This window comes from Pteronotus mesoamericanus, unplaced genomic scaffold, assembly GCF_021234165.1.
Source record: "Pteronotus mesoamericanus isolate MK-2021 breed Mesoamerican mustached bat unplaced genomic scaffold, CSHL_Meso_final scaffold_232, whole genome shotgun sequence".
In the NCBI taxonomy this organism is placed as follows: domain Eukaryota; kingdom Metazoa; phylum Chordata; class Mammalia; order Chiroptera; family Mormoopidae; genus Pteronotus; species Pteronotus mesoamericanus.
The window spans coordinates 17,693,271-17,710,554 of record NW_026555311.1 but is presented as its reverse complement, the minus strand read 5'-3'; the positions used below and the strand labels follow the sequence as shown (position 1 = coordinate 17,710,554).

Below are 17,284 nucleotides of genomic sequence, written 5' to 3'. Positions count from 1 at the left end.
TCAGTTGTTGTGTAGTCAGGTATTGCAAGGACTGAATAACAACCAAATTTCATGTTTCTAGAGTCATGCATATTCATTAGAAGTTACAGTGTTTTATGTTGTTGGTCTGTTCTAGTTTTTCTGTTTGTAGGTGGAAAGGCACTGAAAGAAGTACAATTTTTAAACTTGAATAGTTCTGTGGTTATAACTCCTTAGAAAACTCAGTCACGTAGTAGTGGAAAAGAACAAAATGGCACCAGAAGTGATTTAATTTAGCAATTATGATTCCTCTTGTAAAACAAACAAACAAACAAAAAAAAAACAATGCCATATTTTTTGGAGAAGAGTTGGCAATATATAAAGGGTTTTGTTGTCTGTTTCAAAAGAAGACTCATTTGTGTCCTCTTGGGGAACCAGTGCCTTATTGAATTTGTATATACTGTAATTATTCAGGACTAGGGAACAAACAATTGTATTTGTTACAAATTGTTTATGGCTTTGTTTGAACATTCCCCCAAATAAAATGGTTTCATTCTCCCCTTGGAAAGAACATGTCTCTTATGTTATAGTTGTGCCTTTTTTCTGTCTTTGAAAATACCACACTGTAACAGGCAGGAACGCAGCCGTGAAGAAGAATGAGGCAGGTCAGCTTGTACACTTGGTGGCAGGAGACTAAGAGCAATGGTCTGATGGCTTCTATTTTCTCTGGAATTAGGAGGCACAGTCCCTTTCTGAGAGTGAGAGGGGAGATGGGGGAGTCAGTGGTTTAAAGACGTGAGAATCGTACTGTGGAAAATTACAGACAGATGGTTGTGGGCGACGCCAGGGGCCCAATGAAGAACGATGCTGTGTGGCTTAGGGGCCGCGGGTGTTGTCTCCAGACCGGGGACCGCCCATGGGTGCCTTCAAGCTCGCTCATTCCTTTGGCTGAGTGACAGCAGGCATGTTTTGACCTCTCAAAGACTCATTTTCTTCCCCTTGAAGATAAGAATCACACTAGTATCTACTGCATGGAGTAATTCTGAAGATGAAATGAAATCCATGTACCAAGCCACTTTTCTGTGTAGTTTTAGGATTTTACTTTTCTACCAGCAAACCAAGTGTGGACATGGAGACTGCAATAATTGGATTCATCAGGATTGGGTTTATCAGGAATATGGAGCAAAAGCGTCATAGAAAATAAAGATTGTCATCATCAAGGGCATGGCTGACATTGTCCTGAGTTGGGAAAGGATTAAAGAGGAGCCGGCTGATGGGTCAGAGGACAGGGAACCCTGAGTGGATTGAAGTAGTACACTAGCAACTTTCTAGAAAGAGGCTGTGGTCCGAACGAAGATTTAAAGAGGAAGGGGCGAGACTAAGCACCAGACAGGGTGCGCTCACTGCAGTGGGTGGAGGTAGTGGGCAAGATGACTGGCGATGAAAGAGAGGCCCCCAAATCGGACTTTTCGGTCTGTCTTTGTAGATTTTGGAACCCCCAGGACGGTGGCACAGAGGGCTGGACACAGAGGGAGGCCAGGTCTCAGAACTCCGGCGACCTCTACACAGACAGGGTTTCAGACAGGGCGGCAGAGGCTTGACTTTGAAAATATTTTCGTGGTATCCTAGGTTCAGCTTTCCAAACAGGAATCCCAGCCACCAAAGCTCCAAATTAGGAGTCACCGGGTGATCCTGGGCTGAGTCCCTGCTACCACGTGTTTTCTTTCTGAAGTACCTTCCCCCTACTGCCCCCCTCCCCATACCTGAGTGTTCCTTCTTTTACATGGAATTGAATTCTCTAGTTCAGCCACAAGACCCACTTCTTTTATCCTACCCAGGTTCTGGTTTCTATATTGTCACTACTTCCTGAGCCCTGGCAGACCTTTGAGCTTGTGACCCCAGCTTTGAATCAGTTTTAAGTCACTCTGTCCCAGTTCTCAGGAGGGAGAGTTTCTCCGTGCCGCACAGCCGCTCACCACCACTTCCTGCTGGGGTGGGGCTGGTTGCAGTCCATCCGACACACTGTCCAAGGGCCCTTAGCCCTTGAACAACTTTGGAGTTCGGGGCGCCAAACCCCCGCGCGGTCAGAACTCTGTGTATTTTTTGACTCCCCCCAGATGAACAAAGTAACAGCCTACTGTTGACCGGAAGCCTTACCAATAACATAAACAGTAAACACACATTTTGTATGTTATATGTATAATATACCGTATTCTTACAATACGATCAGTTAGAGAAAAAGAAATGTTACTAAGAAAATCAAAAAGAAGAGAAAATACAGTAGTTACTGGAAAAATGAGCATGTAAGCGGAAGCCCGTGCTGCGCGCGGCGGCCGCGGGGCTCTCCTGGCCCGGGCTCCGCAGCCGCTGCCCGTCGCACACTTGGAGCCGTCCTCCTACTCACCCGGAGGGACTGGTGTGCTGTGCCAAGGTGGACACGTCTGCGAGGCATGTGCTGCAGCTCTGGGCATCCTGTGTTACTGGGCTCACCTTCCGCGGCCTACCTATTAGTGCAAACTTCATTTAAAACCAGACGGCTGGTGGTAGGACCTCCTATTCTTTGTCACCAGCTCCCTGGGACATCTAATGCAGGAGTTCTAAGACTCTGGTCCTCCAGATAAACCCATTAGGATCACCCGCTTTATCCCCACGCCATCGCCCTGCGCAGCCTACACCCCAAAACTCTAACATCAGACTCTCTGGGGGTGGGACCCAGGCACAAGTATTTCCTAAAGCTCCGCGAATGATTTCAAGGTGCAGAGAGGCCTGCGGCGGGGAGTGATTCCCATCCATGCCGCAACCAAAAGCTTGGGGTCCCACTGAAGGAACACGTGGTGACTCCTCACAGGGAGGAGGGCTTTGCTAACAAGAAATGAGGGAGACGGCATTCTCTGTTGCTTATAAATATAATTTATTACCTGTTTAAAAATTCTTTCTTACATTTTGTACATGTTGGCTGACAGAATAAACGCAGGCAATTTACAAACCAAGAGGACTGCAGGGAAGTGGGGAGAGGCAGCAGAGAGAGGACAGAGGCACAGCCGGCGCTGCGCCTTCTGCCACTGCAGGGCGACCCGGGGCGGGCGGGATGCGGGGAGCACGCCTTCTCCCCCAGGGGTTTTCTAGAAAAGGAATTGCATAGAAGATAGAGCAAGAGGGAACTCCACAACCACAAAAGAAGTGTTCCATATCTGAAAGCCAAAGCTGTACTGTGTTTAAAAAAGGAAAAATGACAAAGCACACAACCTCCATCTGACATTTCTGCAGTCGAACTGTTCCAAAGGGAACAGCAGGTGGATGACACAGGCCCTTCAGCACGGACCGCTGTGGCTTTCGCTCTGACAAACATTGGTTGTCTTCTTTAGAAAGAGCAAAGAGGAAGGTCACCAACGGGCTACAGCTCAACATCGAACCCAGCGAACACACAGAGCGCTGTGTCATCCTGCACCCGCGCGCGCAGCGCGCAGCGATGGCGCTCCCCGCAGCTGGGCTCAGCGCGCTCTGTCTGGAGGGTGAGGGCTTCACTACCAATGGAAGGTCTAGGACAGAATGAAGGGAGAACGCAAATCACAAATCGCACCTTCCGCTTGTTCTCATTGTTGTCCTCTTTCTTCTCCGAGGCGTGGAGGAGTCTTTACTGGTGTTTTTTACCCCACATTAGCAGGTATCATAAGATACGTTAAGAATATAAAAGGGAAAAGGCATTTTTCACTGTAGCTTTGCTGCTCTTTTATGTTGTTCTAAAACAGGTCTGTTTTAACAGAGCATGGCTCTCAGGTCATGATCCTCAGATGTTGCCTCATCCTCATGCTGAGGTTCAGAAGCCAAGGAGTCGCCGTCCTCCAGGACTCAGGTTCTGAAATCCAGCTCCGAGGGCTGTTCCTCAGGGTCAGGGCCGTCAGGTTCAACAGCGGGGCTGACAGTGTCAATACCAGAAGGCCTTTGGGAGTGAGGGATGCTGACACATAGGAGTTGGGCATATCTGAAAGGGGCCCTGTCGTGGTATGGGCTTGAGAGTTAATAGTTTTGCTGAGGCACAAATCTGAAATGGCACATTAAGTGGCTGGTATACAGCAGCACATGCTTTTGCTGGTGGGCAGCTGACGGTATCCTAGGGCAACGTCCACACTTTCTACCCAGCAATTGGGGGGTTATGCCTCTGGAGACATTCTGCATGGATTCCTGACTCGGGATTCCAGAAGGTCTCCGGACAGATCTCATCAATACACAAGAGTCCAGTGGACAGTGAGATGGGAAATACCCCCTTACAAGGGCTTGGTTTTGCGTGCTAGTCTGTAGAGTTTCTGTCATCGTGGTAATCCTTTCCCCGACCATTCAAAAATAGGCCTGGAGCATACATTATATTTGGCTGAACGAATCCATTATTACCCCACCAAAGATCACGAGAGGGAGGTGACCGGCCCACTGGAAAACCTGGGAGCCACAAACTCTTCTGAAGACAAAATTGTAGAGCATGATTTCTGAAAATGAGGGCAACTGTAAGACCGGTGCGATTAATGGGCCAGGAGGTTCATTGTCAGACTTGGTCTGTGGGGAAAATCCACCCAGTGACATACAAGGCTATCTCCCTACTTTAGAAAAATAGCAGGTTTTCAGGCATGAATTCTGGAAATATTTACGACTCCATTTGGTTTACTTGACCTGTAGGGACAAAGCCTTAAATTAACATTTGTTACAATGTATTTATTCCCCTTAATGCCTTGTTCCATTAAAAAAAATCTTTAGAGATACGAGGGAAATCTTTCAAAATGAGCATTACAGCGAAAGATTATACAAATAGATTTCTCAGGGTAGGGAAACAGCACTTCACTGCACAGGGGCAGATTTCAAAGAATTTCAGTCAACATTAGCTCAATCAGTAAAGTTAAAAAAAATACAAAAGCACAAACAAAAAACCCAAAGTGTAACAGTTGTTCCTAAGAGGCACTCCAAAGGTAAAAAGGAAAAAAAAAGTTTTATCACCTTGAGATAATAAAAATATTTCCTTTATTGGATCTATAAATTTTAATGCTCATTGACCATTATTATCTTTGTAAATAACTGGCTTTGAGCAAAGACACTGATTTGCAAAAGCTCCTCTAGTCTCAAAGGACATGGATAAAACTCAATTTCACTTCAGCAGTTTCCTGGGTCGTTCTTTCTCTCACCAGCCTTGGATTTGTACTGAGGTCTCTAAGTGAAACTGACAACTTGTCTAGAGCAACAGCTTAGCAAAAGCCGAAGCTGACATTCAACGTGAAGACTGAGAATTCGACAAGGAAATTCTTTCTACTTTCTTTACACTCTCTTGCAGGTCTACCTACGGTGTTCATTCACTTGATCCCAGGGGGCAAACCTTAAAGGGATAAAGGCTTGTGAACTCTGGGGAAAGAGCGATCACCTTATCGGCTCCCTTCCTCCTACATTGATGACAGAGGAGTAAGTGGATCCAGAGCACAGCTGTGTCCCCGACAGGGGCACTTAAGGGTGCATAAGACAAGAGCCTTGTGTGCCCCTTTCCAGAAGCACAAAGTCTTGATTCTACTATCTGAATGCTTGCTTTTAAGATGCTGGAGAAACACCATTCAAATATATGACTGAATGTGTATTTTCCAGAGTGTCCTGAACTCAGCCTCTCCGATGTCTCCCTAAAAATGGTCTACTGTTTGAAAGCTGTGAGATTAAAAGCTACAAAATGATGGTATATATGAAAGTGGCCAATGATTAGGCAGTTTAATTGGACGCCTCACACAAAATATTGCCATGTTGGAACAGCGTACATGGCTGCAGGGAGGGGGGTTTCTGTGTAACGGTGGCGGGTGTGCACTGTGGTATTCATGCTGGGTGTGAGGAGGCTGTTAGCTGCAAGGACCTTGGGGCCACACATTTGCATCACCTTGTGCCCAGGTATCAATTCTGAATCCAACTACTCTTCCTTCCAGGTCACTTTAGGGAAATTTGAATGAGTGTGGTGAGAAAACAAACCAACCAACAATAAGAACAGGATGAAACCTCTGCCTTTAGATCCCCAAATTCAGAAGAAAGGAAACTTCTTTCTTCTCCTGGGTTAACAATCACAATTTTCAATTATTTATATAATAGGATTCTCATTTTCTTACATAAAACATTTCAAGTGGATGCTTCTTACATTTCCAAAAATAAATATCAGAGAACAAAAACTATGGAGACTTAAAATATATAAAGCCCAATGAAAAACACAGGGTAAGTGTTTAAAATGACAACTCTTCAAAGACTGTTTTATATAGATTTATATGTATTTCTATTATTTCTATTACCAAATGCCAACTTGAGATGCGTTATGTATGAATGAGTGGATGATGTAGTAGGCTCATAGTGACATGCAATTGTTATGGGTACTTCAAGTGAGAAAAAAATGTGAGAATAAGGAAACTATTTCAAGTGAAAAAAATCCCACGTCTATGTGTCATAAAAGTCTTACTGACTGCAGGTAATTCATTCTCTTTGTGGACTTTTAGTGAGTTTGTCTATTAAACTCAAGATAGACTGTATTATATACCACTAGATGGCACCATGTACAAGTAATACATTTTCCCTTCCACATGGAGTAAGCCTGTCTTTCAGCGCAAGCTAAACAAGCATGAAAGGCAGGGCTGGTCACACAGAATGGCTGATGACGTGGCTACCTTGAAATGAACTGTTGGCTCTGGAACTTCCAAATTTGAGAGCAAACTAACAGCTCTTACTTTTTTCCAAAGAAGAAGGAAATCAGAATTCGTAGTGAACATAATTTGACATAAGTGGTATGTTGTATGCATTGAAGTTGCCATTCACTTGATAGAAAACATAACAGGATTCTACAACAGATGATAGACAAGTACCTTGCTTATAAAGTATCAACCACTCTTCCTGTTTCTGGTGCTGCGATGTTGAACCAAAAAATATGAAGCATCTGAAGTGAATGCCAAAGGACCTCAATGGCCTTGATAAATATAGCTCCTGCTATGCTCAATATTTCTGTGTTGATGACTCTTTAATGACTTTTTTTCTAGTTCGAGTTTTGAATTGATTATCTGGATAGCTGCCTATTTGCCCCTCTCCCCTTCTCCGTAGGCATGGAAGTTCCTTTGAGAATCCTTCAGATCTCTAATCTTAATTTCCATATATGACAACCCCCTAAAACAGGAAAGGTGAGCAAGCTGGAGAAGTTATTTCAAGGTGCAGCAATGGACAATAGCTCTCTTTCATCCTCCTCCATTTTAAAAAATATATATTTAAATTTTTTTTTTATGTAGAAAACAATTTTACTATCTTATGGTCAAATATGCATCGGTACAGGCATTATCCACTGAACTTGTTTATTAGTGCAAGCTTTCCCTTTCATGATATGTGTAAGACATTTTTATGTATGGTGCAGGGGGTGGCCTGAGAGAGGCAGATTATAGAACATGTGCCTAAAACAGAAAACAAGAAATAAAGGGCGTGAAAGAAAAGGCTTTATACCGAAGTATCGGTATTTTCTTAATGATGAGGATGGTGGGGCTTAGAAATATGAAGAAGTCACCAAAATACTCAAGAGAGGAGATATATGTGGAAAGAAGTGAGAAAACGTATGAAATTATTTCTGATTCAAACCCAGCCAGCAAGCTGGATACCTCTAGCCCAAAAGTCAGCCACAGCCATGTTTTGAAGGTTCTTATTCATACACATGGGTCCTTGTTTTTCAGTCTTAGTTTGGCTACTGGGCTGCTGACTCTCTGTTCCCCACCTGCTGAATGAATTGAGTCCCTGTGTTAAAACAAAGAGCTTGTGATGGTCCGAAGGAAATATCATAGTTTACACCAAGTAGTCTCTTGATGAGCTATGTTTCAGTAAAAAATTTTTTTTAATTTAAAAAATTTTGATCAAGACAATAATAGAACATAATTTGCTGCTGACCAGGAAGGCAAATGGTCCCGAAAGAGGAAAGGAAGTGATAATAAAGGGATGCCATCTCTCGGTGAACAGCGTAGTTCTATGACACAAAGACAGGACTTGAAAGCATAACAAATATGTTACAGGTTAGAATACTGTCTTCCAAGTTGGAACTATTCGAAAGGCATAATGTCACCTGGACAAGAGTCTAGCTTTTATGGATCTTGAAATGATCCAGTGCTGAGCCACTGCGGTCTCCACACTGGTGAGCGAGGCTGGAGTGGGGGTTCAGCATTTTAGAACCTTGAGAGCATCTAATCCCATCCCTTCGTTTTCCAGGTGGGAAAAATGAGGTCTAGTGAGGTTAAATGACTCTCCCCAGATAGCACAGCTAGACAATGGCAAACCCAAAATGAGAACTGGTTTCCTGATTTCCAGTTCAGAGGCTGTTCCTCCAGCCACACTGCCTCTAAGGGAGACAGGGTGCTGAGGGGAGACAATGGGGGGCCCTCTGACCCCTGTATTAAGTGAACTTGAAGAATGCTTCTCATGAAGATGCAAGAGGAGAAAGGCGCTGCCTGAGCAAGCTGAAAGAACAGACTGACAAAGTCTGCAAGCATTTACTACCTCTGGGGCAGACTGATGGGAAAGGATAAAAGGCCAAGGAAGCAATGCCTGTTTAATTAAACTGGTGACCACGCCCACCTAGTTATGGGAGAAGGTGAGGCAGGTCTAGTCAATACCTAAATACTAACAGTACTGCTAACAAAAACAGAAGTTAAAAGAAAATTCTTTTACTAGAATACTTGTAAATACTCGATAATAACAATGATAATGATACCTTTAGAAAAACAATTCAAATCTCATATTACAAACACACATTTTATCAAGAAATGCTTGTTTGTGTGGCTGATCATGAATCACTGTCCTTCCTGCACTGCTAGAGCTTTATTCCCAGAGGGCACGGGAAGGGAGTCCTCAAGGAATAAGGAGTCTTCATTATTTCTCCTTTACACTTAGATTCTCCACTTCCCTGATACAAACAGTAACACTGGTTTTACACGTTCTAGAAACAGAACACTGATGGGAGGATTATCTGAGACACTTGATGCACATGATTCGTAGCAAAAGTCTGTGATTTCTCTGTAAATTACTAATCTGAAATAGACACAACAAACCGTCCACAGCTTCAACTTCAAATGATTTAAACAAAAATAGAACGAGCCATGGACAGTGTCTGCATCCCTGTCCAATTTGATGTAAACAACGTTTGTAGAAATTGGGTTTTGTTAAGAAAGTTTATCCATATATCTGGATAGCAATAAAAAGCGTTTCCTAGGAAACTGTAAGATCCTGTACCACACAGCATACAGCCCAACAAAGAGGAAAATTAGGTTGGTTTCTAAATTCAAGGTACAAATGTACACGATTGTTCTTAACTCCTGTGATGATGTCCCAGTAAAGAGGGCGTGGATATCGGTAGTTGTATCTGGTTTCCTTCTCTCTCCCGCTGCTTTCTTGCCTGTGAAGCTCATTGGTCTAGTCTGGATTTCCTCCTCAGCTGTGATCCCCTGGACGGCCACGGACTCCCTGTGCATTCTTGTCCTTCACTGTCAGTCCCAGCGTGGGTCAGTACTGTCCCTCTGCTGCTAAAGACACTACTGTTTCATGTCTTCCCATTTCTTCCAGGACAGCTGCCAGCATGCTCAGGTTTCCATCCGGGAAGTTCTGTGCTTCCCAAAGATCCAGGATCACACCAGTTGGGCTTGATTTGGTGGCAAAGTAATTCAAGTACCTGTAATTAGGAATGGGCAAATGTGCTGAATGTGTGATTTACGGATCTACTTTTTTCTTTACTTATCCCTCTTGTCTCTCCATTTGCCTGTTACGTATCTGTGTCCTATCTGAGAGAGAAACTGTGGCTTACAGTGAACCTTCCTCAAAAACTAGCCCGTACTTAATTAGATCAGAGCCGCATAGGACATGTAATGTTTAACTTTGTTAACCTCAACTCTGAGTAAGATAATTTAAGAGGCAAGATGTGTGTGGGTCATATCTTAAGCAGGAAATCAAGAGACTTATGTTTTCTTTCCAGCTCAGGCTCTGATCATCTTTGACAGGCCATGCCATCTCTTTTGCTTGGTAGTGATGGCAACATTTTACAAAGAAGAGGTTTCTGAGGTCTCTTTGTAACTGAATGTCGATGCTGTGTTTTGCATATTGGTGACTCATCCAGCTTTAAGTCCTGCTCCACAGGAGATGGAGAACAATGATTACTTCAGTGAGTGGATGTGTTACTTAGGGGGATTTAGCCCATCGGCTTTGCAGAGTGGATCACAAGACTTGATACTGCTTGTAAATGTCAGATAAGCCCAGACTGTTTCTCAACAATGTGATTGCAAAACCACAGTGCAAGATACAAAGAAGAAGCTTAATGCATGTTTGCAGAAAGTAAGTAGATGTATGGATGAAAAAAAAAAAAGTCTAATCATCATCACCCTGGACCCCTACGTCTATGGAAATAGTCCCGGGACCCTGGCTATACCTACCTGTCCAGGTTTAGCTTATGGGCCAGCATCCTCCAGTCATGACCTCTCGTCTGTGGGGCATCTAGGCTGCTACAGAGCTTCTGCCGGATAGGGGGAGGGATGCTGAAAGCACTAGGTCCTGTCACGGTGGTGATGGTGCTCGCTGGGTCCAGCAGAGGCAAATCAATGCCCGTAGGTTCCTGTAGTTCAGGCACAAGAACAACAAAGTATTATTTCGGAAGACAAAAACAGTCCCTATTGAGCCAACCACCAGAATGCCTTGCTTTGAGCGATAAGAAGAAAATGGGTGCTATTATTCTTCTTAGTAAGAATGGCTTCTTCCTGGCTGAAGGTTGTGATTAGCTATCTGTAACGTGGCTGAGAGGAAGAGGGACACTTTGAGCGAACTTTGCATAGCCTTGGATTTATGGGTGAACAGATCTTGAAGAGATCTGAGATTAGAAAGCCAAAAGTTCAGAACTTCCAGAAACTGTCTGACCCTGAGGGGAATGCCCAAGGCAAATGTCCAAGGAAACTCCTGCTCGCACCTTTGCAGAAGGCGGTTCTGCTTTTGTTGGATGAAATGGAACACAACTCTCCTCTAAATGATATCAAATTAAGACTGATTTTTTTGGGAAAAAAATGGTGAACACAGTATATTGCCTTAGGGCAAGCTGCTAATGGTATCCTCCAATTGCTGTACACCCTTATTTTTTAATCTAATTTTAGTAGAGAAAACCAGAAATTGGCTCTTAAAATAGTTTCGGCTCATAAAACAGCACAAATGCAAAATCCGAATTTCATCTGTAGGAGAAACTCTAATCATTTTCTGATCTTCTGCTGGTTGGAAAAGCAAAAGCAAATGTTGCCAGGGAACTATTAAAGCAATAACAGAAGAATCTCCTTAATCTACTTTAAATGTCACCTCTCTCTCTCTCTCTCTCTCTCTCTCTCAAAGCAGGTAACTCCTTAGTGTACATAATTAGTTGTGAGAAGATAAACTAGCCACACACAGTTTCAGCATCAAGGAGTGTCTGGTGTCTTGCAGAGCGCTCAGCTCAGGAGGCAGTGCCACCAGTGCCCAGAGCCCCCAGACCGTGCTGCTCCTGTACCGTGGGGGCCGCTGCTGTCTGTGTTCCAGTGCTGACTGACAGTGTGTCCTGCGTTCCGCAATCAGCAGCCAAGGCCCGCTGCTAGGTCTGTCTAATCCCGCTGCACAGGGTCCATCCGCACGTGAAACAATTTCTGTTTTTTGCAGTAATACACACAGTGGTACACACAATGGTAAATACTGTGATGGTAACACACATCACAGTATTTAGCCTCAGAATCCAAAGCTTGGCAAATTGAGACTCCCAGGATTCCAGCAGCACGTGCCAGGATTTAAAAGACTTGGTATAAAACACGGAGGCAAAAATGGGAGTTGGAGTCCCTGAGGGAGGGCACGACCCACAGATCCCTCCCGGCGTTGGGCACAGAGCTTCTTCCAGGGGTCCCCAAGGGGAGAGGGCTCCTGTCCTCGGGGGCGTGGGGCTTCAACAAAGGAGACCAGACGGGTTACCAGAGAGCACTTGTTGAAGTTTATCAATGGATTCATGTTGGGGATATCTCAGCCCAAGGGCCCAACACTCACATGAGGCATGGAACGATGGATGTCTGGGCTGGGGAGGTGAGGGCCAAGAGAAAGCACTCTGTATTTCCACAACGCAGTGCTGTCAGTCACTAAAGGGTGGTCGGGGTCCTACTTCCTTCTGGTGTGGACAATGACACTGGGGTCCAGAAGGAAATCCACCATGTCCCTCAAATACAACCACACCCTGATTGTCCCTTGCTGGCAGTTGAGGTTAAGTTCACACAGGGAGGGACCTGGTTTGTACAGTGCTGGCCTCAGAGGTTCTTCTTGCTGTTCATCACAGTAACTCCCTCTGGCTTCCCTGGGATCCACCCGTATCTGCCACAATGATCTTCCTAGAGCACCAAACTGATGTTTCTCTCTCTTACCCATTAAAAAGCACTAAATGCCCTTCTGCCCCTTGCAGCCCCAGCTTTTAATCAGGCAGTGAGGGGTACTGGCACCATCTGCCCTGTCAGCTGGCATGCGGTCCCAGAGGCGATGTCTATGAAGTGCGGAGGCATGGCTGACTTGGAGGGGGGCCCCACACCCGCGGGCTCCCACCTACTGACAATCTGACCCTGATATCTTTCAGGTTGCCTTGACATGACTCAAACTCTCCTCAGACAGGACTACTCACTGTCCCTGGCATCTCCTCTAAGAATCCGCCTCTAAGAGTCCTTCTTCCCTTTCCTTTAGTCTTTGCCAGGCAAACCCCTCACAGTCTGGACCAAAACCATGTCCCCTGAGCAAGCCCACCCCACGGCTGGAGCCCTACAGCGCTTCTCGCAGCTCTTCTGCAGCCCTCATATTCTGCCCTGTGTGTGCTGGTTGTATTTATGTGTTACTTCCTTGGATTGCTCGAAATTTGGAGATGAGAACATTTTTGTTATCTTAAGAACTCCTATGATACTGAGCACAGTGACTTGCACATGGAAGATACTCAGTTCATATTTGCTAAAGTGAAAGAAAATATTTTTCCTAGTACTGAAATGGGCTGAAACCAGTTTCTGACAGAAGCCCACACCACAGAGAAGCGGGTGGAGCTTCCTTCCAACTAAATGTCGCTAAGAGTATGGCTCTTCTCACTGCTAAAGGTGGGCGTGGCTTTCAGGAAGGTCTGTTCACAGGTCCTGTGGCGTTCCTTTTCCAACTGAATAGAGAACCATCACCACATCACGTGGACCTTCCAGCCCTGAGTCTCTAACCCCGGCTAGGGCTACGTTGACTTCTGTGTGGCTGAGACAAGCTCAGTAGGACAGCATGTCTTGCCTTTCTCTCAGATGGCTGACAATAGCCTTGGAAGTGACAGAAAAATAGCGTTCTACATTTACATGTAAATTTCAGTTGCTATTAATTCTTCCTTCACTTCCAGGTAAAAGTAGAGTTTACTCTCGCAGAATACTTACTACAATAAGCGTTGATGATATTGGTACCATCTGTCTTTGATGTTGTGAGTCCCTTAAGCATATGATTTTTCCCCATTAGCCAAACGGCTGCTAGGGGTGACGGCACACATTTTCAGCACTCGCTCCACAGCAGGTTCAACTTTCCACCCCTAGGTTCTGACTCTTCCTGACATCATTTAGAAAACCTAGATTTTCCCAATGGTCATTTGGACAGATCGTAGAAAACAGAAGAGGCCAATAGATGGAATGAGTACAGCAGAGTGATATTACTTGGTACATTTTTAATATTATTCTCTGTGTACACAAAAGTGTCATGTATAAATAATTAACAGGGGTTATAAGGTCTTTGTCTATAGCGAAAAGTAAATTAAAGGCATGAAGAGACTATAAGTTTCTCTTCTTTACACTATTTTTTTCTCTTGGCGGTGATGGGGCGCTTCCCCATCATTACTCCTCCATCCCTCTAAAAAAAAACCCCTTTTATTAGCATTTACATTGTGATATTCATTCATATCCATACTTTTCACACATTTTCATTCTTAAACTTCATCTCTGTGAGCCCGAAGGCTTTGTTTCTAGTTAAGGAATCCCTGTTCTGGCCAAAGCACTTGGAGAGAAAAATTGGTCAGCTCTTGACATCACCATGGTCTACGTCAAGCACCGCCCGGTCTCCCTGGAGGACATCGGGGACTCCCCGGACCTGAGGGGCCAAGGGCAATGCCGCTTTGTAAATGACTGCTGGTGAGAGTCTTGAGAGGTGGGTGGCTGGGGGCAGGGGAGCAGCACATTCCTGGCTATTCAGCCCATTTTGGGGGAAAGGACCTTGCAACTGCAACCGCGTCCACCTGCCAGCTCACCGGGTGCCTGAGGAAAGAGCCCTGTGAGAAGTAAGACCACAAATGGAGCCTTTTCTCTGTTCGGTCACGGTTTGTCAGTCACAGTGTACCCCTCCTCAGAGCTTTTGATGAGGATCTGGGTCTCAGGGCTCCCCAGAGCTAACTAGCTGTTCAGAGCTGAGCCTCTCTCCCCAACCTCAGAGCACAGCCCCACAGGTCCCCCCTCGGTGGGCCGCCTGCACCGCATTCAAATGCTAACAACCATGGCGGGACTCAGTGACCCAGAAGAAAAAGCGGCAGAGTGCCCCTTAATCCCCAAAGTCATCTGACTCGGGGCACTTCTGCCCCTCCCTCTGTTAACACACAGGGGCAAAGGCCTCTGGCAGGACTGAAGGGCAGGCTCGTCTGAGCTGAGCATGGCCAGGCCGCAAAAGAAATCACCTTTTCCTCAATGCTGGTGCAAGAAAGAAAGTCCTTACATGGTGATCACACTATGCAAAACTGTCTCTCCCTGCAGAGGGAGGGGGTGGCGGACCTAGCAGGATGGAGCCCCCAACGGCTCCCTTTCATTCGCTGCTGCATCTGATCCACCTTCTCATCACACAGCAAACGTCCCCGCAGAACAGAAAGCAAGCATCAAAGGACCAGACCTCCTCACCCCCTCCAAAATTCCGCAGCCTTTGTTGTCCCTGGAGCTGGGTGGTTATTGAACTTTGCAGACCTGCTGGGCCAGGAAAGTGAAAACACCCTCTGGAGCCAGCAGGGGTGGTGCTGTGAGCCTGGGAGATAGGGCCTGCGCCGAGGGAAGGCCTGGCGGTTGCCATGGCACCCTGCCACCGAGCTCGCTCCTTCTGAATGTCACCGGGGTCTGTGACTAAAGTTGTTTATGAGTCAGAAGTCGCATGAAACTACAGGAAGAAATGATGACCGCACCCGGGCAGGCTGTGGGAAAGAGGGATGGAGCATCTCGGAGGCTGATGCGCTTCCCCCCTTGGTTTGCTAAGGAAGGCAGTCTTTAAATACAGCACGGGGAGCGAGACATGCGGAACATCCTGACGTTTCATTCGTCACTGTGCATGAGACAGAGAGCAAGAAGTCTTCTTTTAAATCATATGCTGTCCCGCTGTCGTGTTAAAATAAGGCAACCCTGTGCTCTGTGGCTCAGCAAAGAGCACGGAGCTGAGCCCCAAGAGGCCCCGGATGATGCTGCCTTCTGACCACTGTGCTTATTCTGCGCCCTTTGTTCCTCCAGCAGGAAAGATTTCCACTCTTCGCACTACAGCCTTGGGGGCCAAGGGAGCTGATACGTTCATGTGCACCTCCTCTTTCACACAGAGAGGTTATAAATAGCAGTGCTGACTGTTATTTCTGTAATAGGAACATATAAAAGCACCCAACTGTACTGAGTGAAGATCACAGCAGAGAAAGGCAAAGTGCTGGAAACTAGGCAGAAATGCATAGATTTTACTTTTATTTCGGGAACATTTCTCCCACCGTGGGGAAAGGGGCATCTGTTTTAAGAAATTATTAACTTTGTTGAGGTATAATTGACATATAACATTATATCTGTCTCAGGTGTACCACATAATGATCCAATATTGTGTAGATTGTGAAATGATCGGCCCAGTAAGTCTAGTTATAACATCTACGCTCATATATAGTTACCTTTTTTTTTTCTTGTGATGAGGACTTTTAAGATCTGCTCTCTTCTCAACTTCCAAATATGCAATACCTTATTATTAATTACAGTCACCATGCTGTACAGCACATCCCCAGGTTTAATATTTCAGAACTGGAAATTTGTACCTTTGACCCCCTCACCCATTTTTCCCACCCACCCAGCCCTGTCTCTAGCATATCTTCTTATATTTGGAGAATAATATATAAGAGACAAAGGAGACCAAGAGATGTCCTTTTCCTACAAGGAGAAAAAGGAAGAGAAGAAAAAAGGAGGCGTGGGGGCAGAGGCCGGTTTCTCTTCCTCCATCGCAGTGGGCTGTGCAGATTAGGCTAAGGCAGGCGAGGTCCCCGAGGGTGGAGGGGACGGGGAGGAGGGGCGGAGGAGGCAGGAAGGTAGCGCACCAAGGCATGCTTTGGGAGAAGTTACCCCGCGTGCACATTACTTCAATTAAACCTTACATTTGGAATGCACATCTGTTGTAAAAAGTTAGAACATGATCCTTAAATTCATGTCATGAAAAGTAAAAGACTTCATTTTCAAAATGGTTCCTTATTATATTTTTTTATGTATCTAGATCCCCATGTTCATTAAAATATTAATGTTTTATTAACAAATAGGACCTAAAGGAAGCTTTTCAGGACTTCCCATGTGGCTTCTGTGGAGATACCTTTATACTCCACACTGCCCCTCCTCCCCACGGTCGGTCATTCTGTGTCCTGATTTCCGAGACTCTCAGAGCTTCTTACCTCTGAGACAGTGCAGTTTAGCTGGAAGATCTGCCCTTCTCCTTCTACCTGTCGCACACAGAGTTTGCAGACCAGCTCCACCGTGTTCAGGCTGAATCTTTCCAGAGTGAATGTGCAGTGGAGGTTTCTTTGAGACCCGCTCCAGATATGGTAAAAAGGAATCTCCTAAAGGGTATAAAAGTGTTAACCACCCATGAGTGACTAATACTAAAAGTAATTCTCAGATACTGGGCTGCCAAGTACTCTTCTCAGTATTATACATATCACTCCTTTAATCCTAGGAACAGGCCTACCTATAATTACGTCCCAAACTCCTTTTCAAATGAAAACGCTGAGGCCCAGAGATGTTAAATAAGTCAGCCCAAACCCCACAGCTAGTAAGTGGCAGAGTTGAGATTCGAACCCAGGGAATCAGTCTCCAGAGTGCATATACCTTACTGATCTGTCACTTGTCTCTCATTTACCAAAAAAAAAAAAAAAAACCAAACAAACAAACACAACAAAACCCCAAACCATTGTAAATGGTTTAAATAAAACCCACACACTCCAGTCATTGCTCATTAAAAGGAATCCCTGCTGCGGTATTCTGGAGACGAGCAAAGAAGCTGTAAGGGCTAACGG

At 45.2% G+C, this 17,284-nt stretch overlaps 1 protein-coding gene across 1 annotated transcript in view; it reads right to left on the bottom strand.

Annotated features, from left to right (window-relative positions):
- Positions 1 to 8,767: 8,767 nt before the first annotated feature.
- The window catches only part of UNC5C (unc-5 netrin receptor C), a 352,798-nt gene continuing 344,281 nt past the window's right edge, over positions 8,768 to 17,284 (bottom strand). The window contains exons 14-16 of the mRNA XM_054591714.1: positions 16,664 to 16,828; positions 10,401 to 10,579; positions 8,768 to 9,646 (exon numbers count right to left, since the gene is read on the bottom strand). Coding sequence (XP_054447689.1) covers positions 9,481 to 9,646; positions 10,401 to 10,579; positions 16,664 to 16,828 — 510 coding nt within the window. The 3' untranslated portion in view covers positions 8,768 to 9,480. The remainder of the gene's footprint in view (positions 9,647 to 10,400; positions 10,580 to 16,663; positions 16,829 to 17,284) is intronic.